This window comes from Gallus gallus, chromosome 11, assembly GCF_016699485.2.
Source record: "Gallus gallus isolate bGalGal1 chromosome 11, bGalGal1.mat.broiler.GRCg7b, whole genome shotgun sequence".
NCBI classification, from domain to species: Eukaryota; Metazoa; Chordata; class Aves; order Galliformes; family Phasianidae; genus Gallus; species Gallus gallus.
The window spans coordinates 10,608,760-10,633,474 of NC_052542.1; the positions used below are offsets into that span (position 1 = coordinate 10,608,760).

Below are 24,715 nucleotides of genomic sequence, written 5' to 3' on the forward strand. Positions count from 1 at the left end.
GGCAGAACTTTGGTTTGAGACTAGCCAGTAAAAGGATGTGAAGGATGCCCTGAGAATGGAAGCAGGGTAACTACTGCTGGTGGAAAATGCATGTGAGGGATCCTTGGGTTCGGTAGGGATGTGGTGGGGCAAATGAAATCCTACTGGAGAAAAGTCGTACAGGTGAGTCAGGAGTATTTCATGACTCACTATGAAATCTATCCGTAACATTTTTGAAAGGTTGTTTATTCTTTCCCTATGACTAATGGGAGATATTTATTAGGCCAAAGAACTTTAGATCCTGGGTTATAGCCTGCCTATGTACAGGGGTATGGTGTTATTGTGGTTTATATCCCAAAGACTTTGAAAAGGAGGGAAAATGTATTAAGTTGACATGGCAGTGCACCTGATGACCCAAGTGGCTTCTTAAAGATGTATTGGGCACTTGTATGCTTCTTTGTGGGATCAGAGTCCATTTGTTACTTGTCATTTTTGTACCCTATGTGAAGATACGCAGAGGACCGCAGCCCCTGATCGGTGCTTGGGCAGCGTGGAGGAACCAACACTGCCCTGGCTGTGACAGGAGGGATGAGCAGAGCTTTCTAAAATGCAAAAACAAAACAAAACAAACCCCGAAAACTTGAAATGTTTAAGATTTATTATGCTGAAAAAAAAAAGTCTTTGGGTTGTTAAACAGTTATTTAAAGTTTGAAAAAAAACAAACCCTAGAAACATGCAAACGTGCTCTGATCCAGGGAAGGACCTTTACTGTTTATTATCACAGTGACCAAAGTACACATTTGCTAATGTAATTAAGGATCAGTTCGGGATATTTTTTGAGTGAGGAAAAAGACGTTGGTTCTATTGCTGCAGGCTTGGGCTGTGATTGCAGCAATCTGTGCCAAGTTCACGCTCAGTGACTCTGATTTAGGCTCAGATCCACGGAGGGGCTTAGGCGCTTAAAATATGACTTCACCGGGATTTATCCACCTAAGCCCCAGGAGCATAATCTCCAGAATTTGACATACGCCTTCGCACGCCTTTGTGCGCCGCACAGCCGCGCTGCTCACAGCACCGAGCAGCTGCCGCCCGCCCCGGCCTGCCCTCAGGAGGGCGAGCCCTTATGTAACGGCCGGGGCGAGGCGCGGCACCGACGTGTCTGAAGCTGCGGCCCGGAGATGCTGCGCTCAGCTGCTCGCGGATTTCGACGCCTCGGTGCCAGCTGGGGGCTCGGAGCGCTACGGCTGCCTTATAGGCCGGGTGCCGAGCCCTCACAGGGCACCGCCCCTGGTAGCCCTCAGGCGAGCTGCGCCGCGCGGAACCGCGCAGACAGGTTGAAACCAGGCCGGCCGGGGTAAAATCGAACCGCGGAGCTCAGCGGAGCCCCACACGGCGGCTCCGGGCTCGTGCAGATTTATAACGGCGCGCACCTCCGCGTGACCGGGACCGCTGCCTGCCCCGGGAGCCGCTCACAGACACCGCAGCGCTCCGTGCAGCCCCGGCCCGGCTCCGACCCCAGCGCGGCAGGGAGGGAATCTCAGAGGGGAAGGAGCCGGGGCGGGGCCGGGCTCGCTGCTATAAAGGCGGGGCGGCAGCGGTTGCTTCACTCTCCGTGATCGCCGTTGCACGTCTGCTCGATCCCCGCCCGGCCGCCGGCATGCCGCTGTCCGCAGATCCCCATTTCAAGAAGCTGCTCGAGTGGCACAAGGCGAACGCATCCAAACTCGTCCTGCGGCAGCTGTTTGAGGCCGACAAGGACCGCTTCCATAAGTTCAGGTGAGGTTAAGCAGCCCTGCCCGCCCTCCCGTAGCCGAGCGGAGCGATCCGCTGCGGGTTCTTCCGCGTGCGAGGTCCGGGGCCGTGTGGGGCTCCCGGCCTGCGGCGCGCTCCGGCGGGCGCTGTGGGAAAGGCTGGCCGTAAACGGAGGAGCTGCACCCTCCTGGGGCGGCCACCCCTCCCCCCCGAGGCCTGGCGGGGCCGCGAGGAGCCGCGGCGTGCGCGGAAGGCCGGGCTGGAGGAGGCTCGCCTCCCTGCCGCTCCCTGCGGCCCTCCGGGGGCGGCGTAGAGGCGGCTGCCGCCGGCCCAGGCCGAGCCGAGCGCTCGGAGGCCGCTCGCGGGCCGGGCACGCGCTCCTGAGCCTGCGGCGTCCCCCGGCCGGGCTGCGGCGGATGGCGCGGGGTGGGGGGGGCTCCTCCGGCGGCCCCGAGCGCGTTGGCCGCGCGTGCCCGTCCTTGACTCATCCTTGCAGCGGGGTACGTGCCGGGCAGCACAGCGCCGGCTGCGGCGCGCACGGCGGCATTGTGGGGCGGCCATCTCGCGGCCGCGTGCTTAGTCATGATAAGCGCCGCGATAAGATGAGTGCGGTGATGGCCGGAGCCGCCTCAGTGCCCTCGGCTGCCGGGGTTAGGGCAGAGCCGGCCCCCGCCCCGAAGCGGCCCTGCTTGCCTCAACTCCTGCAGCCCACGTAGTCGCCAGCACCTTGCAAGGCTTTTTTTTTTTTTTCCCTGAAGGAAGTAAGACGTGGGAGCAGTGTGAGAGCCTTTAGTGTCTCCAGTCCGTAAAATGGTGCTACTGTTGTAGGTGCTGTGCAGGCTGACGGAAGGTCTGCTGGGCTGTACCAGCAGTCAGGCGGGGCTGTGTGTGGAGGCGCACTGCTGGTGCTCAGTTCCACGTAAGCCCGGGCGGTGCAGATACAGCGAGCCTCTGTTCTTAAATGCAGAGACAGGACTTGTTGCATGTGTTGATGCTTCCTACAGCATCCCCGGTCAAGTGACTTCTTTCTTGAGCTAATAAAGTGCTACTTAAACAGTAATGAAACGCCATGTGTTAAATTCCACATGGCCGTTTTGCAGGGATGAAAAAGGTGTGCTGTGTTGTTGGACCGCTGACTTTATCTGGCTCTTGTAACAGGATGTTGCTTAACTGTGAGAAGAGCAGTTCTAATAATCTCTTAGTTAAGTCTCTTTTCAGTAGGAAATGTTCTGCTTGTGAGCTTTCCATACCTTCCATGCATTCCGAAGCTTTCCTGATATCCATAGGACAAAGGAGTGCTGAAGCAGGCTGGCTGAGTAAATCCTAAGATATACCTGAGGTGCTGCTTACAACACTGAAGTTTAGTCTTATTAGCTGTCACCTATTAAGCTACTTTAACTATAAAATCTGGTCTTGATTTCAGATAGTCTGTATTGAATTTCTTGTGACTGCGTTGTAGACTTCAGATGTTATGCTGCAACTGTGTGCCATTAACTGAAAGTTATTGGGCAGGTGATGCTTTAAGCATGCACATGTTCATGTGCAACTCTGCACTGGAAGCAGTCAGTGTGCGCCCCCTGAATGCGGTCATCTGATTTGTAGTTTTCTTATGAAATGCTCTTTATGAAGGCCACCTGTCTCACATAGCTCTCCAACTTTGTGTTTGTTTAAGCAGAGTGTGAGGAGAAGAAACAGTTGTGGTATTCTGAGATTGGTTTATTTCACTTAGTGATTTTGGTCTCCTTTTTATGATAAATCCATGCACCACACACTGCCAGGAGAACTTCATGGGAGCAAATAAAAGTGCTGAACAGACAGCCAGGTTTAGTTGGGCAGATCAGCTTGCACAGTTGTCACTGATCCCTGCCCTGCTTCCATCCTGCAGACCTGGCCCATGGCTGGCATCTGCTGAGAGCTGGGCCTAGGGGGGCTTCCCAAAGGCCCTCTGTAATTCGCACCTCTTCCTCTGTGAAATTGTTCTTTATGAAGGCAGTCAGTTCTTCTGAGAACGAGCATGAAGTCATTGACTCTCTTCTGAGGGGAAAAGAAAATTACACCCATTTAAAAGTGTTAACACTCACTGACTGTGTCCTATGTGGTATAGACCCTCCTTTCCTTCTGTATTGTCTCCACTTGTGAAAACTCACATGTCCTTTTCCCAGTGCTGTGTGGTTGGACCTGTGGGGCACACCTTGGGCTTTGTGTGCTGATGGGATGTAAGGTGTGTAGGAATGGTGAGCCTTCTGCTTTCCAGTGACAGGCTGCATCACTTAGGTGTGGATGTGGCTTACGTGACAAGTGGTGTTCCACATGGGTAGCGCTCCCATCAGATGCCGCATTGCAGAATGGATAGTGTAGCAGAATGCAGCTGAGCTGAAGGGTTTTGTGCTTCTGTTTAAAGAAAGGGTGGAACTCCTGGTTCAAGAGTTCAGGGTGAGATTAGGATGTGTGCCTGTGTTGTGCCTCATGCGTGGGAAGTGGGGAGTTAGATCTGTTGTGTTCACTGGTAGCCATTGCTGCTGCTTCTTGCATAATGTCTTGGGATGCCATCTGGCTACAGTTTCTTCCAGAATTTTTCTTTTAAGTTATTGAAACCAGCAAGGTGTCCAGGCCTTGCTGATTATTATTGTAAATTCCATCCATCCCACTGTTCCTGTCCAGATCATTGCCTGCTCCGTCATATCTCTTTGGAATAGCAACTATGCCGTGTTTCCTCCTGTGAAGTTCCTAGCCCAGATAGCACTGAGATAACAGTGAATGTTATGGGGCCTCAATATTGGGAAAGAAAAAGCAGAGCAGAAATACTATCAGTTTAGATACGTGCAATTTCCTATGGTCAAGCATGTGGAGCAGAAGTGTGAGTAACTTAGGAGAAGTTACTTGCTGTGCTTTTGCCTGAAGCTTCCAAGTGACTTAGATGTGTGAGTTCAGAGTAAATGTTTATTCATTAGGTTGTTAATTAGTGCAAAGAAATTGGTAGAAAAGAGTAAAGGACAATAGGGGAGCTGTATAAATTCTCATTTGGATATGATGTTAGTGAATACAAAAGGGCTTAGTTGACTTCTAACAGAGTACTGTCTTACTGTTTTAACTCAGATGTAAACCTGAGGTGTTTGTCTTCTGAAATCCTTGTGTATAGCTCTTGGATAAGGGTTGGTAAAATCATATGGAGAATCCACTGAGGCTGTGAGCAAAGTGAGGCTGTGCACTGCACAAACAGGATATAATTCTGCATTGTGCTTGGCAGATAACTTCTCTCTGTGAAGTTGTATAGATGTGGAAGTAACTCTTCTCATGTCACCATAGGAAAAAGTGTGTCTGGATTTGTTGAAATGACCTGTATGTAACTGAAAGCAGTTTGGTTTTCTTAGCAACAGAAGATTGTGATAAGCTCTTTACCTATCGTGTATTAGGAAAAAAACCTATTTGTTGGAGAAGGCTAGTGGCTTGGTAAAGACAATGTGATTATGCAGCTATGTATTAAATATACTCCATTGTGTTTGTGTTTTTACAGGCAGAAAATGGACACAATAACTTAACTTGTTTTTAACTGATGATTGCTGTTTCAATGATGTACTGTCTGGTAAATCATCTTACAGAATTTATGGGGCCAGTTGGTCTCTCAGGTCCTCTTTACTAACTTAGACCAACTAGAGCTCAAGTTACTGAACTTGTAGAGTTGTCATTGTCTTGCTGAAAATTCTTCATAAATGTGCAATTAACTGAAGCATTTGTTTTGATAGCCTGACTCTGAATACTGATCATGGGGATATCTTACTGGACTACTCGAAGAACCTGGTTACAGAAGAAGTGATGAAAATGCTGATTGAACTGGTAATACAAACAATATTTTGTTAATACAATGTTCTAAAAAAGATAACTCTTACCTGTAACTGACCACTCCAGTGTTGTTTATACTTATTTAGCTCTGAATTTGATTCCAAGTTCAAGATCATTAGTAAGTCTTAATAGGCGTTGTTGGAAGTCTTGCATTATCCTTTGGCCACATGTAGTTAGGCCATTTTTCAGTGCCCAGGTCTCTATTGAGCTCACTGAAAAGGCCTGTTCTCTGGAGCAGACCGGTTGGTGTCTCATACTGTTACTGAAGTCTGCAGTAAAATAAGGGGTTAATATGAAATTGTAAGAAAAGCTGATGACTTGTAGTCCTGCAACTGAAATATTGTTTCATACATCATGTAGTTGTAGTTTTAATATTTCTTTTGTAGTTGGAGGTATTTTAAGAAGTTTTTGTCATAACTTCAGCTTGCTGTGCATAATTACAGCCCTTCCTTAAGTATTGCTTCAGCCACACCAAGTAGGATACAGTTTTAAAACAGCAAAGCTACTTCTGCTACTGTTCTAATTGTTCTTAAAAAATATTTAAACTGTTACAAACTATCATAAATGGATCTTGTAGCAGTCTGACAAGATGAAGCTAAGTCTACTCACTGCATCTTTATCTCTTGTACGTTGCTATATATCCTCTGAAGGGAATAAATAGCATGCATAAAAATAGTTGCTTTAAAATGAGAGAATCTGTTTTTTCAAGTGGCATATGGTGAGTCTTTCATCTGACAGTCTCTTTGGCTGTCTTGTGGTAAATGCTTGCTCTCCTTTCTGTTAGCTGGACCTTTGCAGTACGTGTCGACTTCTTGCTATTTTTAAGAGGAATCTATTTTTACATTACTCAGGCGAAGTCAAGGGGTGTGGAAAGTGCCAGAGAACGAATGTTCAGTGGAGAGAAGATCAACTTCACTGAGGTAAGGCTATTTCTGTCCATGGTTCTTTCCCCTCAGTTGTGCGTGTGTAATTGTGGATGTTCAGGCATCTTTGTAAGAGATGAGTCTTTGGAAAACTTGCTGTAATTGCTACTTTGAAATGCTGAAGGTGGTTGTAACGTTTGTTCATTACTTATGTGAGAAATTTCCACAGCTCTGACAAAGACAGAAGAAAATGTGAATAAGGTTATGTAAGGCTTTCTGCTCTGGGTTACTGAAGCTGCTTAGTTTTGGGTACTTCTACCAGTAGAGACTATAAACTCTTGAAAAATTAGCCACCTATTTCATGAAAACTGGTAATATTCCTATCTGTAGGTCTGAGAGTTATAATGATGTTTAAATCTCCACATGAACATACAGAGGATAGAACTGCACCTTTTCTTCTAAAACTAAAAGTCGGATGGAATCCTATTTCTTGTAGGATATATATCCAATATTAGTTTGCCTGCCTTGAAGTACGTTTGAGGCAAACTTGCAGAACTAAGTGTTTCCTTTGGCTTGGTTGGCTGAATGTTAGGGTTAGAGTTATTCTTCACTGTTTACCAGAAAGTAAATTTGGTGGTTGAAGACTTGACATAAGGATGTACTTTCCCTTGTAGCACTTGAGCACATTGTTACACTATATGATGACTGGTTCCAGCTGCTAGCTCCCTACTTCAATACTGTCTGAATATGGTGATTAACAGTAAACTACGTGATGACTTGGGTCTTTTTCGTTTTCAGACTACTTACCATTTCTGGTCAGAGTTTGACTTGGAATTAAATTTGGTGTAAATCACTTTCTATTAATGTAGAATAACAAATTGATTTGGTTATGGAATATGAACATGTGGATGTTGTGGAATGTTGATGGGGCCTTAAACGAATTGCTGTCAAATAGCATGATGGAATAAACCTAGAGCAGCCAGACAGAAGAGTGCAAGAACTGACTTGTCCACTACTTTTATTCTGGTTTAGGGCATTCTTTAGATATTTAGTGTAAGTATTTAAGACATGCCTGTGTTTGGTGCTGCAGGCATTGACTGCTTGATTGGTCCTTAGGTGGAAATTCTTTATAGCGCACTCAAGCATGGTATTGCCAGGTGTTTGTCCTGATGGGTTAGAACTTGTAGCCTGATATGCTGCAAAGACAGTCCATTACAAGGTAGCACATATGTGACCACTAGTTATGAGGGCATACTTTACTTCCTACCAAAATCTGGGAAGTATTTTTGTATAACAGTAGACAGTAGTTTGAGTGCCGGTACTTGTCTTGATGAAGAAAAATCTGTTCAGCTAGATAATGACAGTATTCACCAAGTAATACCATTCCACCACAACAAACCTGTTTGCTCCAGATTTAAGCACATGCATCTTCATTATTAACAATTGAAACCACAAACTCAATGTTTTTTTTGAATGAGTATTTTGTATTTAAATGATAACTTGGTAGAGTATATTATTGGTGTGGTCTTTGTCTCTGTGCCTCTCATTTTAATGAGGAACAATGAAACAGGAGACAAATTATTTAATTTATTCATTGGTATTGACTACAGCTCCTTTGCTCTGGATTAAAACCATAAGCTCCTGAACAGGCAAGTCAGAGGTCAGATTTCAGTGTTTTGACTTGTGGCAGCATGCATATTGCTATGCTAATTCTTTGCTAATAGGAGGGTTTTTTCCCCATGGATACCAACTGCTGCTGTGCAGGATATTCAAGGAACCTTAATTGTGGCCTGTGGACAGAATAACGTAGTTACTGTATCTCAGCATTTGATGAAAAATAATACATATTTGTCTCTGTGTATGGAAAGGACTCCTGGATAACAGAAAATATCAGAGAAATGGACTGTTTTATTTTATTAGTATCATTATTAATAGAAAAACTTCTCCTTTGTAGGACTGAAAGAAGTGTGTTACTGAGGTCTTGAATATTGCTGAATTCTGAGCCTCAAATACTCAATGCTTTGTAAGGGATCTTGAGTGCTCTCCTTAAAGTAGTTACAATAACCTATTTGTTTACTTGGTGAGATTGTGAGCCCTCTGCACTGATTCTGTGAAGTGAGGGTGATTAGATAGCTGGTGGTGTGTGTATATATACTGTAATGCTATAATGGGATGTTAATAGCAGCGTGGCAAAGTCTCTGGCTACAGCAAATGAGAATGTGCCCAAATGCAGCAGCCACAGAAATGAAGGAAAAGAGCTGCTTACCTTTGGAAGGCCTCAGGTAGGCAGGGATGTCCAGAGAGAGACCTCCACTGCCAACCCTTAAATGAAGGCTGGGAAGAGGTGGATCCTGGCTTCACCCCTTTCAGTCACTCAGGTGCATTGCATGCACTGAGCTTCCCTGGGTTGGCCCTCCCTTCCCACCAGGTGCTCCATTACTGGTTCAGGCTGTGATTTAGTATTACAATTACACATACACACAAATGACTGCTGCCAATCTGAGTTAATCTGAAGAGTTTTTGATGGTGTTAAAGATTGTACTACCTTCTGGATGGGACACTTTGTAGTTACTTCTGACTTATACCTTTTTTTTCCTCATTTCAGAACCGAGCTGTGCTTCACATTGCTCTGAGAAATCGTTCCAATACCCCAATACTTGTAGATGGGAAAGATGTTGTTCCAGAAGTAAACAAAGTGTTGGACAAAATGAAACACTTCTGCCAGGTATCATGTGCCTCCATAACTTACTACTTATATACTATAATCAGTCATGTTCCCTTATATGCTTATTGTCAAGTGCTGGTTGTAGGCAGATTCACAGTCTGTTCTCTGCTTCTTTGTGCAGGTTTCTAATGTTACTGATTCAAATGTGGAATTATAGTTGTTCTAAGTATGACTTACTTTGCTGTAATTCACTAGTCGGAATATCACTTCCAATGCAGATTTAAAATAAATCTTAAGCAGCATCTTTAGAAAGATGAACAAAGATCCCTGTTTGAGTTGATTCACCTAGGCAGATGGAATTTAAAAACCATGGCAACATCGTTTAGAGGCATGTCATGGTGCTTACTAAAAATGGTTCTGTATTTGCAGGAGTAAAACAGCTTTCGCTTAAAAACATCTGCAGAGAAGGAGATCAACTATCAGCATAATCAACAGCTTAAATTGTTGTAGAAACAATACTTTAGAATGGGGGAGTTCACATAGAAGTGTACATGATACTGAAAAGAATCCTTTAGGGATTTGAGTAGGAGTTAATGCATGGATGGTACATGATGGACAGAAACTAGTGCAGTGTTTTGATATTGCTTACTGATTGTATTTTTTTTCTTGTTGGGACTCAACAACTGTTAAAAACCAACAAGAATAGGGCAGAGAAATCCATATGCTTCAAAGCTAAACTCCAGAAATTTCAATGCAAAATGTACATAAATATGCAGTAGAGAAGCTTTTCAAATGCTTAGCTTGCCCATAAGTGTTACCTCCAAGGCTTTATTAATGATAGTTTTCCACTTCTATTAGAAGTGATTTTGCTAATTAAGAACACATTAAAAAAAAAAAACGCAACAAAACTTGAGTCAAACATCTCATGCAAATAATTCAATACCTAAGATTTTTTTCATTTTTAGCTTGACTTATTTTGCTTTTATACTCACTTGTTGTAAGTGCCATAATAGTTCACATTCAGGAAGGCAAGATTTAATTTTGCAGTTTGTTTTAAATATGTACGTTAAACTTCTAACTGTTATAACTAACTGTTATAACTAACTATGCACTTAGTTAACACTTGCTTTGAAGAAGGCCAAAACTGAGTTGTCTTAGGAGATTCTCTACAGTAGTACTTGAAAACACAGCCTGCTTTCAGTGTTAGAATTGTTAACTTCAACATATAAATAGCATAAAATACTTACTGTGTTCTTCCCCCCCACCCCCCCCCCCCCCCCCCCTTTAGAAAGTCCGTAGTGGTGAATGGAAAGGCTACACTGGAAAAGCTATCACTGATGTGGTCAATATTGGGATTGGTGGCTCTGACTTGGTAAGCTCCTGACTTGTATCTTTCTCATCTTTTTTTGTGTGTACATATATGCAATTAAAACAGCCTAAATGTTGCTTCTCTGTAGGGGCCTCTGATGGTAACTGAAGCCTTGAAACCATATTCCAAGGGAGGTCCACGTGTTTGGTTTGTATCTAACATTGATGGTACTCATATAGCCAAAACCCTGGCTGAGCTCCACCCAGAAACCACACTCTTCATCATTGCATCAAAGGTATGTCTAATGTTGCTGTTATGACTTTTTCAAGTGATGAAGGATTCAGTCAAAACAGATTCTTCCACAGGAAGATCTAAATTAGTTCACTCTACAGATACTTATTTCTAAAAACTCCTGTTCTGATTCTTCCTAAACTTGGAATTAAAGCTCGTACTGCTGCTGACGTATTCAGGGGCACAGTACTCAAGCACTGAAAATGATCCAGCCAGCCTACACAAGTAATGCATGAGCAATTTCATGTTGTATTGAATTTTTCTCAGTCAACAGAAATTTATGTTCTCAAAAATTTGCTTTGCTGTACCTTGCTGTGGGTGGGGTGTGTCATCTCACGTTAAATTCAAAATTCAATATTTCATCACATTTCTTAATTCTGCATCTGGTCTTTCATATTGCTTATTACGAAGTGCAGTGTTAATTGGTCAGTAGTACTGTGTTTTGTTTTTTCACTGATTTTTCACATTAATGTAGTTTGGGAATCTTCATTCTGTTTTAGAAGATCTTTTACGACTACCTTAAATAACATAAATGCTGGCTTCCTTGGGCACTATAAATACTAAGCTTCTTGCTTCATGAACAAGCAAAGACAAGCTGATGGTAGTTTAAGATGACACTTCATTTTTTTAGTACAAATGTAATAGCTGCCTTCTTAAGTCTCAGCTTGTTAGCAAGCTTATTCTTTAACTTTATGCTTAATTACTAGCTGCCATCATTGTCTGAGAAATGCAGACTAGGACATACTGCTTTCCTCCTTATCAGAGGAAACTGAATTCTTTATTACATAACTTGTGTTGTTTCACTTCTGAAGCACAGTAGGCCCTTACCGTTGAGGACAGAATCAGCAATAAATGAATGTGTGTAATGCTGGCTGTGTTCTACTCTGGTGCTCATTATCTTATCTTGGCAATACTGTGGCAGAGCAACTTATGGAGTAATAAAAGAACTTCACAAAGTAATGCTAATGGTCAGTTTTGAATAATTGAGTTCAGACATCATGGTTCAAAGCCTTAGACTGTCAGATTAAGAGTAACACTTCAGTTTCTGTTTGCCAAGCTGTACTTGGATAATTAAATATCTTTGGAAGAGGGTGAATGGCATTTTTTTGTTTGCTGTAACAGGCTTGTGTTTCATAATGAAATACGTCTGGAGATAGATGAGAGTAGGTTGTAGCGTTCACTCTTGAAGGAAGATTTTGATGGTTGAGTTCCTCAGAATGGTTGCAGATCCTTGCAGATCTGCATGACTGAACTTCTTCGCACACTTCATGAAGCAGGAAAATGTTTAATCAGCAAAATACTTTTAGCAGAAATGAGCGCTGCTTCATGGAAGAGAAGGAATTAAAGATCAAGGGGACAGTCCAGGTGAATTGTCCTGTTTTGAAGCTCAATTATTTCCTTTTTAATTGAGTGATAAGACTTTATATTTAGTGAAAACCTAAGATAGAAAACTTCAGTTTTCAGGTTTGCGCACCGCTTCTAGGGAGGGAAGGAAATGGGGAGTAGTGATTCCAGTTCCAGCCAAATGATAAATTGGTTTGATAAGCTTGCTTTTTTTGTCTGTAGTGTGGTAACAGCTGTATTATAAGCCTCAATTCCAGATAACTACAACACATTAATTGTAAATGATGTTTTAGCAACCTGAAATTGTTTCAATTTTAAGTATAAAATGTCTTCATTTTTCTGGTTCTCAGACATTCACCACCCAAGAAACTATCACCAATGCAGTAACGGCCAAAGAGTGGTTCCTACATGCTGCTAAGGATGTAAGTGTAATGCTTGGGTTACATAACAGAATGCAACTGATTCCTGTTGCACAGTTTCTCCCTAGTCATTTTAAGCATGCTTTGGAGCAGGGCCAGTAACTGCCCAAACATAAGCTGCATAGCTTAGCAAATGCTGTACAAAATGTTGAAGTGCATCATGGTTAGTGACGAGCTGTTTGACCGAAGCAATAAGACAAGTTGTGTTGTTTTTTCCTCCCAAATCCTGCTTTTAAATAAAATTATAGTATCTGCCTTAGAGCTGGTTAATGGTTTGGTGGTACCTCTGGCACGGAAATCAAAGAATATGGTGCCTGGATGTCATTATCTTACAATTCTTGACAAGTTGTTCAAAACTAGAAATTATGGTTGAAGTAGTATACAGAGATTGTATAGCAGATGGCTGTGCTTTGAATAGAAATCTTGTATTTAACTTACTCCTTCCTGTTTCTAACCTTTAAAAGAAAGAAGCAAATACTGCTTGCTCAGGTAATTAATATGATCTTCAATATTTTCTAGTCAGAACAGCTGTACTTAAGTTGAAAACTGGACTTTTAAGTTTCTCATTATAGAAGTTTGCCAGAACAGTCACTGAAAGACCAAAGTCTAAATCTCTAGCTTGAGGTTTATCAGTAGTTGCAGCTGTACTTGGTCTTTCCTCCCTCACAGGGAGGGGTACAACAAAGTTGAAGTGTTTGGAAGTGGCATTAGTGATGCAGGCTGACTATGTACTTGGAAGAAAATGGTATGCTACTCCAAGTAACCTCTACTTCCAGTGAGACATCTTCATGAGAACACTGTCAGAGCACACTTTATTTGGATGGGTGTGCTGCCAAGTCTTACAGTGAATATGACTTGAAGTTGATAAATGCGAAAATAACTGATGATAGTAAACTATTTTTTCTTACATGTGAAATAGTAGCAAATTGGTTTTGTAACAAGAAATGGAAATTAGCATTCCTGATCTAATGGTCTTCATTTTTTATTAAGCCTTCAGCTGTGGCCAAGCACTTCGTTGCCTTGTCTACCAATGGTGTAAGTATAACAACCTTATTTAGACTTTCTTCTGTGTACCTTTAAGGTAGTCTCCTTGTACAATCAAGTAAGCAAGCTTTTATTGGAATTCAAGTAATAGTGTTTTGTTAGACTTCCTATTGAAATAATGCATTTATTCTACTGAAAATAATTCGAACACTTCCAGAATGCTGAACTGTAGCACCACTGTAGATGTACTTTTTCTTCTAGAGCTTTGTAAATCTGCAATGATAGATATTTCAAGTATAAGAGCTTTCTGTTATTAAGAGGGGTACCTGTTCCTTCTGAAGTATGCACGTGTGCAGTTTCTCTATAAGCAAATGGTACTTTTAAACTCCTTCAGATATTTGCTGAAGTGATGCGGGTAACTTGTGTGAATGTTACATGCAGTGAGTGTGATGTGCACTGATGTGGCATTTCGTGGGGGGGGGGGACTGAGTTGGAAAGAGATGCAGCAATTAGACTCTGCAGTAAGTGAGAGGTTAAGTAATCTGGTGTGAAGTTCTTTTTTTCCGCTCTAGGCACTTCAAATGTAGACAGTGTCAGTCTTAACTATATTGTTCTTCTCATGTAAGGAGCATATGCCTTAGCATTCAGAACTGCTGAATGGTGATAGTAGTATTTGGAAATGTAAGTAGGTTTTATATTAGTGATGGAACTGATGTATTTTTAAAATAGGTGTAATTGGGCAATTGTGTATTTAATAGGCACCAAACTTGTGCTTCATATTTGCTGGACGTGAACAATTTTAAGAATGTTTTAACCTTCCATACTTTTTTATTCTAGCCTAAAGTTAAAGAGTTTGGAATTGACACTGAGAACATGTTTGAGTTCTGGGATGTAAGTAGAAGTCTTAATGTTGTGCAGTAGTTAGAATATCCATTACAGTTAGAATCTCTATTAAAATAATTGATTTAAGAAAATCTTGACTAGATGTAACTGACCAAAAATAAACAAAAAAAAAGAAATTGTCCCAAAACAGTATTTGTTTCAGTTAAAAGAATACATGTGAAAAGTCATGACTGAAACAAATTAAGAGCATGCCTAACAAGTAGAATAGTCTTGTCTTTGACAACAGGATTTTAACAGAATGGTTTAGAGGTCTGAAGAAGAGCCTTCTATGTTCTTGGCTGACTAATCATCTGCTGGGTAATAGGAGATAGAAGTATTACCTTGTTCCTAGTTATTATAAGCTGTGACATTTGACCGTTGGGGTCTACTGTATATAATCTACGCCTGTAAAGGTCAAACAGTAGAAACAGGAGTCTAACTCCTGTGATATTTTATAGCACATGCATATTTTAAGTATAGTGCATCAAGCCTTGACCCTTCTGCTTCAAACCAGTTTGGTTTGTCTCACTGACTGTGCCTGACAAACTAGATCTTATAGATGCAGTTTAGAACTTACCTAGTGTGTTACCTTTCCCTAGATAATGTCAAAACCTTGCTGAAACAGATGGTACTTACAGAGCACAAGTGGTAGGAGAACAGTTAATACTGAATTTAAAGCTTGTATTTCAAAGTGAACTGCAGACATTCTGAAGGGAACTGCTTCAGCAGGTATAATGTAAATTATAGTTTCTAGAGCAGTTAGGAAACTTTACATCCTCAAAGAAATACATACTTAAGTATTTCTTAAAGGGCTGCTATAAGGTCCCCTTGACAATGCCATGTGATGTGTACTGGGTTGTCAACAAAAACAATATCTTGCTGAAAATAGTCCAAACCTGCTGCTATTCTGTAGTAGTTTGAATACGTTTGAATTTCAAAGCCTTGTGCTTCTCCTCTGTAAACCACTCTTTTGTTTTCAGTGGGTTGGTGGTCGCTATTCCCTGTGGTCAGCCATTGGTCTCTCCATCGCCCTTCATATTGGTAGGTATTCCTGTGATTAACTAATAAGAATCTGTTTGGGGAGTGTACTTGTAGAATAACTGAACAGTACTGGATTGTGAATGAAACTTGGGACAGACTGTTTTACCCAATCTCTTCTGTAAATTGGCGAATGTTTATGCTGAAATGACCAAATGCAAAGGAAATGTCAGAAGTACTATTAAATGTCATCTTGGAATTGCTCATATGTAGGTAGAAATGGTCAGATTATCTCTTTAGTTGCCTGCATAGCCAAAAGTGCTTGGCTTTGTAAAGCCCTATCAGTCCTGAAAACTAAATCTTGTAACTGATTTGACTAAACTAATTAAGAATAGAGTATCGAGTTTGTGACAGCATATACACTTCAGTGCGTCAAAAAAATTGTCTGAAATTCTGCATGAGAGCTGTGTAGAGTGGAGACAATTCTTTCTCCCATCATATACTACTTGCTCCACTACTCTCTCTTAAAAACAGCGTTCGTATACCACTAGACTCCATAGTCTATCTGCAGTGGGTTGTGAAGCAAACAGAGATGACCCTTTAAGAGTCATCATAAATTGATCCTCACCTATCTTAGTGCTCTAAGGCACCATTGGTGTCTTTGCATATCTTAAATGAAGGTGGCAAGTACAGAGTGTGTGTGAAAGAACTCTGGGAAGTGCTTTTTCTTGATGAACAGGCTGTTCTACATCCTGGTGTCTCTTCCTTCATGATTCTTTTCCAATAATTATTCTGAGACCGTAAAGTTATCAGTGAAAGCTAGAATATCCTTAGAATGACATCAAAAGAAAAACAAATTGTAGAATTCTTGGATTGATGTGAACGGGAGTTGTCACATGTGGGAAGAGCATACTTGAACAGCAAAATAAATGTCAGGCACTTACTGTTTTGTCTGCAATAAATTGTTCATCTGTGCTGTCAGACAGATACGGTGCTGACTGCTGATGTGCCAGTCTGTCTGTGCTGCTTGATCTTACATCCTTCATCTGCCAGAGCTGCCCCCTGACCATAGGTAGAGCTCCTGCTTTGGTTGTCAAACACCACAATCTCATAGGTTTTTTTTTCCATACGACAGTCATGGTTTCTGGCTTCCTGTGAGGAAGAATATTAATATAATTCATTAGTGAAAATATGTGCTGGTTAAATTCCTGATTTACAGAGCGAACAATCAACAGTTTCTCTTACGAGAACAAAGAAGGAAGAGCAACTTTTCTCTTTAAAAATCTTTTTAAAAAGACCTTACTACAGGTGTGCATCTGCAAACCCAATGCAGAAATTCCTGTTTTATTGACCTATTTTACTTTGGACAAGCTTTTCCACTGTAACAGTAAGTGGGGAAACTGGAAACAGTAGCCTTGACTAAAACATGTCAATTGCATTGTTTTCCTTTCAGTTACCTATTCTGCCTGAACAGAGTTTAGGTGAAGTTTGTAAAGTATGCTTCCTGAAGTTGGTCTTGCACTGAGATCCTTGCCTTAATCATAACTAATACATCTGGGGTGCAAATTTCAGAAGTCAGAGTATAACTTTAAACTGAATTAGTGGTTGGGAGCCTTTCTGCATACAAAATAATCTCAATCAGTTCCAGGCTTGTCTATACCAGAAAGATGACATCTAAGCTGTAAGTTCAGACTGACTCTTTTTTCAATCATTAGGTTTTGACAACTTTGAGAGCCTGCTTGCTGGAGGCCACTGGATGGTGAGTGTGGGCTACCTATTACAAATTTGTTCCTTAGCATAGTAACTAGAAACTGCCTGCCTTTCGAAGTTCATCTCCCTGTGCTCTCACACTGCTTGTAAAATGATGCTGCTTTGGGAGCTCTCTGGATCAAAACAGCAGTTAAAAAACCAAAATGCTTAAATATTTAGGAGGTTTGACAATTGCTGTAAGGAAAATGTAATTCTTTGTTTGTTTAATAGGATAAACACTTCCATACTGCTCCACTGGAGAAGAATGTGCCTGTTCTCTTGGCCATGCTGGGAGTGTGGTATATAAACTGCTACGGATGTGAAACCCATGCACTTCTGCCCTATGACCAATATATGCACCGCTTTGCTGCCTACTTCCAGCAGGTAACCTTCAACTGGAGCAGAAGGTTTCAAAAAGCAAGGATAAAGAATTAAAGATATGTTTCTGACCTGGTTCTAGAACCTGAATGTATGTTTCTAGGTTAAAATTGCAACTACATAAATTCATGTATTCGGGGATGTAAAGTTGTGTGAGGATAGCTATCATCCATTTTGTTCAAGTACTTTAGATATTTGTTTTTTCCGTAGATGTCAGTTAAGTTTGTGTCCTTAAATTAAGCAGCTATGTATATTTATGATATTTCTGTAAATGAGCAGCTCTTAGAGTCAAAGTATGTATGTAAGTTTGTACTGATAGTGTATGGTTCTGTGAGAAAGATAATAGTACTCTTTCCTTTTAGGGTGACATGGAATCTAATGGCAAATACATTACCAAGAAAGGATCTCGTGTGGACTACAATACTGGTCCTATTGTGTGGGGAGAGCCTGGCACCAATGGGCAGCATGCATTTTACCAACTCATTCATCAGGGTAAAACAGACTATTCACTACTTTGTTTTGGAATTAATTCTGGCTACAAAGCTGTAAGAGTCTACAGAATGACGCTAGTTTAGAAGCTAGGCTTGGGCTTCTGTCTAGGCTTGTGTGACACTACTGCTGTGCTCTTAATTAGTGGTTTAGAAGGCCATAAGATGTAGGTCTCTTTGCTAGAATGCGGAGAGCCAACTAAAACTGAAGCTACTGGGCTGTACTGTTATTTCCCCCTCCTCCTACATGATGTAGGAGATCTTTGGAGTGGCTGAGTCTACCAATAACTCAACATGAAGTGATAATTTTAGTGTTTTAAATTTTCTTCTAATGCAAGGCTCTTAACATGGCTTTTCTTGCAGGAACACGCATGATTCCCTGTGACTTCATGATCCCAGTACAGACTCAGCATCCTGTCAGAAATGGTTTGCATCACAAGGTAATTAAATCTTTATCAGAACGCTCATATTTTCTTGTCACTGAGGGCGTTGAAGCTTATCCAGTATTGCAGTGCACCTGATTTATACATGTCCCTTTGAAAACCATACATGCAGGCTCCATGAATAGTTGTAACAGATTTGAAAAAAACATGAATTATAGTTACTTGTCAGAGGCATTCTTGTTTTTTAAGAACAGTAGGGTCAGTTACTGAGGCAGTTGTTGCCTGTTGAGTGTTACTGAGGCAACAGTGTTGCCTGTTGAGGCTGGGAGGAGTTAATAAACTAGGCTTGTGGAGATAAGCTTCCTTGTAGAAATTTGAAGTGTAACTCTTTGCAGAGTAGGAGGAAGCATATTATCAGAACTGGTGAAAGTTTCCTCAGAGATGCCGTTGCAGTTCTTTCTACCAGCATGCTTAGGGTTGTAACCTCCTGTGCAGATCTTTAAAATCTGTTTTAGTTACTGAATTAAGGATTTTCAAGGAACAGTGTTGAACTATTTGTTTTGTATGTGGAAACAGGTGTTCAGGTTTATCACCTGCTGCATAGTTCAGAAAAAGCATGTTTTGTCATCTAAACTTCAGTATTGTGGTGATTTCAGGTTAAAAATGTTGTTTGGGTTCTGTACCAGCAGCTTTCTTTATTTGTAATACAAACTATGCCACTTACAAGATGGCTTTGTGAAGAAGGAAATGTTTTCTACTATTTCTCATAGATACAATGTTTATTTTTCACTATAGCTGATAGGAAAAAGCCGCCTATCAACTTGCAATTGAACATTAGGCAAGGAATAGTATGTGCTTAAAAACCATTTGGCTGTGGAGTTCAGGGACATGATTTAGCAGAGAGTTGTTAAGGTAGTATGGTTAGGTCATGGTTGGACTCGGTGATCTTTAAGGTCTTTTCCAACATGAGCGATTCTATAGTATCTTAAACTTCTATTGTATTGGTGTACTGTGAGAGTTATCCTTCATAGAGTAAAAACATAATAGTTGTCTGACTTTGCTTTTCCACAAAGGATAGGCATTGTGAAAGAGACATACAAAATACAACTGCCTTTGCTCACACTGGGACGTTTGCTGTCTATTCCAACAGGGACAGGATTTCTCAAAACAAACCTGGATGTTTTTACATGCATGCACTGTTGAAATAGTAATCAATAGGACTGAGGTAAAAAGCAATGGGCAGGAGCAATACACAAAATTAGCACACTTTACTGCCATAGTGTTTAAAAATATGACATGTTACTAGAGTACATCTGTCTGGATTCAGGCACTGAGAATCACTTTTCTATCTTAGGAAATAATAACTTGAGTTCATGTATTTATCTTTACTTTCTAGATCCTTTTGGCCAACTTCCTTGCTCAGACTGAGGCCTTGATGAAGGGAAAGACTGCTGATGAAGCTCGTAAGGAACTGCAAGCAGCTGGACTGAGTGGAGATGCTCTGGAGAAGCTTCTTCCCCATAAGGTAAGCAGGCTCTGTCACTTTTTCAGTTTCCTTCTGATTAGCAGTACTGCTGTGGTGAGGGATTTGTGGTGTTAAGCTGCTTGATGGAGCTTGGTAATGGGGGCCATGCCCTCAGGTGGCTATCAAGTGCCACTGTCTTGACAGTGGTGAAAGTGGTATTAAAGGTTGTCTGGTGTAGTAGGGCAGTCTGTAAATGGTACTACCATTAAACATAATGACTGGAAGTCTTTTGAGGCATTTTGGGGGGGGGGGGGGGGGGGGAAGAGCTGTCTCTCCAGTGCCCCTAGGTTTGTGTTCTGCCACTTTCCAGAGCTGTAGTGGTAGTAGCAGTGCTTGGAGATACCATTTTGCCATTGCTTTTAATAAACATCAGGGAAAAAGTGCTGAGTATAAAAATACAGCTTTGTGATTGAGGCAGTTAGCCTTCAAAGCTTTCAGGACTCTGTGATTCTGTATTTGCTGTTAGTGCAAATAATTTTATGTGGGCTGCAGGAAAAATGTGGAACTTGCATCAGAAACTCACTGCAATGCACTGTACTGTAATGTACCTCTTGTTTTTGAAAGGTCTTTGAGGGTAATCGCCCAACCAATTCCATCATGTTTACAAAACTCAACCCATTCACTTTGGGAGCAATCATTGGTAAGTAAATGGGTCTTAAGACTGTGAATGCTTTTTAAGACTTCATGATAAGGTTATTGATCAAGTGTTGTTCTTTTTTATAGCCATGTATGAGCACAAGATATTTGTTCAGGGGGTTGTCTGGGATATTAACAGCTATGATCAGTGGGGGTAAGTTTTCTTGATCTGTTTCTTGTATATTTATTAACTGTCATATTTCCTAATGTGTCATGCCTTAGAGAAGATGATGAAAAATAGTGGAAAGTACAGCTTCAGTTTGGGGACCTTTGCTTTTTAGATTAAATAAGTAACCAACTCTGAATGCAGAAAAGATACAGTAATAACAAGAAGATCCTTGAGTAGGCTGAGTTGATACTCTGATAAGCAGAGGGGGAAATGTCCCTTTTAATAGGGGGGACAAGAATTTACACTTAATAGGCATCTTGAATGGCATTTGCTAGTCAAACAGTGACCACCTTTTAATTTTTCATACATTGGAGTTAGATGAGGCCATCTACCAAGAATGTTCTTGCATTGGAGCCCTATACCTGCTGTGGGCTGCACCTGTCTCTGAGGTTCATGGAAGAGCTCCATGAACAGCTGCTTTATGAGGAGTTACTTTGATTTCTTTCCTTTTTTTTAAAAAAGGAAGACTTCAGAAACAAATAGGATGCTATCTTTAATTCTAGTAATAATAACTGCACAACATTTTATGGAAAGTTCACTCAGGAAAACATGCTTGGGAAATGAATAGGATTTTTCAATTGAAACTTGTCTATGCTGTGATGAGTTGTTTGGAAGAACTATTCTAGGCCTTCAGAGCAAACTTGCTTCTTCACAAAAACTGAAGGATAGAAGTTATTCTTTACATGTGTTTTAGAGCTGTGTTATCACAGTAGTTTTTTTTACTTTAAATGTAGTAGAAACTGGAAACTTTAATAAAAGCTGCAAGTATCTGCTGTAGAATCTGAAATTGAGAGTGAGGTATAAATAAAAAGAGCTTTTTCAACAGTATTAGAAAAATCTAGAATAGAATCTAAACTAAATAGAGAATGTGGGGAGGGCAAACAAAGTATGCTGTAGAACCAGTTTCGTTTCTTGGAGCAGTTAGTTTCTTGTTTCTTTTCTCATCAGGATAGTCCTCTGTAGTGCTGAAGAAAGCTTTCAGTCCCAAATCTCAGCTGTTTATTGTCTTAGTGCTTCAAATCAGTGTTTTGAGTGATGTGTTGAATACTGAACAGGAGCAAGGTGAATACCTTCTGCTTTGGAGCTGGCTGCATAATATAAATGAGTACTGAAGGGGAAAACAGTAGAGAGTGCAAAACAAAGCTTTCTCCCTAAGTATCTTGTAACTTGAGCTGTCTGTTCAGCTAGGCAGCTGTACTTGTGAGAACTTCAGCTGTTTGTGAATGGCACTTGGTTAGATCATTTGTTCATGAACTCATGAACACTGACTTTTTCCACTGTTATGTTACTCTCTACTGGCACATCTTTTAACATGCTTTATATTGTTAGCACTAATTGTTTTTCCTCTCCATTTCTCCTGTTTTTATAAATGCAGAGTTGAGCTTGGAAAACAGCTTGCCAAGAAAATTGAGCCAGAGTTGGAGTCAGATGCTCCCGTGACATCTCATGATAGCTCAACAAATGGGCTCATCAGTTTCATCAAAAAACACAGAGCCTGAAGTGAAAGTTCCTGAGGACATCGACAATCCAACCACCGAATACTCGAGTCTGTTGTAGTTGTGCTTTTTAGCCACTTCTAACAAAAATAGCACTTTACTGATGTAGCTTCTTCACTTGTTGCAGTTGACCTCGTTGTGTCAAGTGTTATAAATGAAAACTAGTTTTGTGAAACCCAGAGATTCTATAGGTGCTTTCTATTTTTTTGGTTGTTAATCTGTAAAGTGCAGTTGGTACGTTCCTCACTTCTTATCCGTCAGCTTCCTTAAAGATGATCACAGTGATATTAGAAAATAAAAGATATGATGGATGAGTAGAAGTTCTTCATTCTGTATCTTTAAATCCTAGGTGCAGACCTAGTAATGCTTGCCTTACTGTGTGTAAGGTTCTCTTAAAGCCATGTATACTAACTTCTGTCTGGCATGTCATTGCCCTGATCTGGATCTGCTGTATGCTAGAAGTATGTTCAAAGAATCAAGTAATCTACAGCTACAAATGTTCAGTTTGTATGATATGCATTTGAGCAAGATGCAGATTATTTTCCTTGCTGCTGTGCAAGGTTTACAAATGGTTGAAGGTCTGTATTTGTTTCTTCAGAAGCTATAGAAGCTCTGCACAGATGGCTTCTTTCTTCAAAAGGGAGGAAAGCTTCTGGAGTGATAATGATACCTTTATTTTCCAAACTGCTTTCAAGAGCTTATGTGAAGCTGAAGTCTGGCATTGCTTGCAGCTGTGTATTTTGGTATCCTCCACAGGCAGCTCATCTCACTCATCTCAGTCTTAAGTGGGCATCACTGTTCTAACAGAATTGAATGGAGTGCAGTATCAGTATGTGTGAACAAGCTGCTCGTATCCTCTAATTCTCTACTGCTGTTGTTACCCTTCGTGTTAGCAGATGAGCATGCTGTGCCTATTTTCTCTACAACACCTTTATTAAAAAGGTAAGACACAAGCATGGAAGAGAAAAATAAGATGGATTAACTGTGAGTCTCAGCAACTTTCCATGACAGATGTTACTGTTTAGAAAGTCTGAGCCTGTACCTCTTCATGTGCATGTCTGCTGCTTATACATTAATTGACAGCACTGCAGTTAATCACCATTGTTGCACCAGTGATTCCTTCCTAGACCTTGGCAGCTATCTGCATGGATATGAACTTAACTTCACTCTGTGTCTGTGTGTGGGTGCTCTGGATTTGATATGAGCTTTATGAAGTGTTTTCTCCATAAAGCACTGTCACCATTAACTCCCACTGAGGGGTGGAGACACTTCCCTGGGAAGCTGTACCACTTCCATTCAGCTGTGAAAGAGCAGTAGGGGAGCGAGACCGTACTTGCTGTGGTCCAAGGGCTGATGGAAGGCTGTAGTTACTGTCTTGGTGCTACTCTGCAAATTCCAAAATCCAGAAGCTTTTCTTGGGGAAGGAAGGGAGCAAGGCTTGTTCTCTAACTCTGTAAAGAATGCATCTTGGTAAAGAGTATGTGTTGGTTTATCAGTGTGTGCAGCCTGTTGTTGTGAAACAAGCACACTTGCTAAAGGGAGGGCAGCAGCAGGTGCTGTTAGCTTGCAACCACAAAAGCCACACAGTAGGACAGCGGTAAGATCACAATGCTGGTTGTGTGTAATAAAACAGTATTCAAGCAACGGTGCTGTCAGACCTTGTTTAGACTTAAGACCCCACTATTTGCGGTGGCAGCGTTTTGAAACTGCTGCAGAAAGAAGAGAGGGGAAAAAAGCTGTAGGACACTGTTACCCCATTGCGCCCCGCACGGTGACTGCGCCCCACACGTGCAGAACGGGCACGCGCCGGCTCTAACGGCTCCCCTTCCCGCGCAGCAGCTCGGCGCGTGCCGCAGCCCCGTGGCGCCACCTGGCGGCTCGCGCTCCTGTGAGGGCTGGGCGAGAGAGGGCTGCCAGCCCCGCGCGGGAGTTCCTGCGAATCCTTCCTCGTTCCGTAATTCTCACACTTGTAAGAGCTCTCGGCGCTGCCCCTTTGCTGTGCTGTTTGCTAACTGGCGGTGGTGCTAGCAAATTGCAACGCGCCATTCAAGGAGGGGTTCTCACCTCCGACTCGCCTGTGCATCGACCTGCGTGCCAGAATTGCTGCCTGATGGTCAGGGCGGGAGCAGTGTGGAAATGACCGCTCCCTGATGTCTGCATCCGATCACAGGTAGAGAAAAGGGAACAAAGCCTCACGGGAGACTCTCCCCCACAGCCGTGTTGAGCAGGCTGCAGGGAGCAGGCGGGCTGCGCTGTGGAGATGGGGTGTTCATGAAGGTCACTGGCCGCCTGCTAAACGCGTGCACAAGTCCATTTTACCGCCTCTGTTAATCGCTTTTCTTCTAAACGTATAGACTGAGGCTTGAAGCTCCTTCCAGGAAGAAGCTGCAGGCGCTGGAAGCGCGGCTGGCCGAGGAGGCGGCGCGGAGCACTGCTGGGCCGTGCGCTGGCTGAGGGGGTGCGGGAGGCGGGCGGGGGCTGAGGGGCAGTCTGAAGATGGGGTGCGATCTGCAGAGATGGAGGCATTTAGCCGTGAACAAAACCCAGGGAGCTGTTTGCAAACGGTGGCCTGGTGGTGAAAATGT

At 42.0% G+C, this 24,715-nt stretch overlaps 1 protein-coding gene across 1 annotated transcript; it reads left to right on the forward strand.

Moving 5' to 3' along the window:
• The first annotated feature begins 1,584 nt into the window (after nucleotides 1–1,584).
• Nucleotides 1,585–22,447, forward strand: GPI (glucose-6-phosphate isomerase). The gene is made up of 18 exons (NM_001006128.2): nucleotides 1,585–1,755; nucleotides 5,475–5,565; nucleotides 6,423–6,491; nucleotides 9,040–9,159; nucleotides 10,388–10,471; nucleotides 10,557–10,703; nucleotides 12,394–12,465; nucleotides 13,453–13,497; nucleotides 14,284–14,337; nucleotides 15,309–15,369; nucleotides 17,022–17,065; nucleotides 17,287–17,439; nucleotides 17,796–17,925; nucleotides 18,285–18,361; nucleotides 19,701–19,829; nucleotides 20,394–20,469; nucleotides 20,553–20,619; nucleotides 22,010–22,447. The coding sequence occupies exons 1-18, from the start codon at nucleotides 1,637–1,639 to the stop codon at nucleotides 22,131–22,133; spliced, it is 1,662 nt and encodes a 553-aa protein (NP_001006128.2). The 5' UTR covers nucleotides 1,585–1,636; the 3' UTR covers nucleotides 22,134–22,447.
• Nucleotides 22,448–24,715: the final 2,268 nt, after the last annotated feature.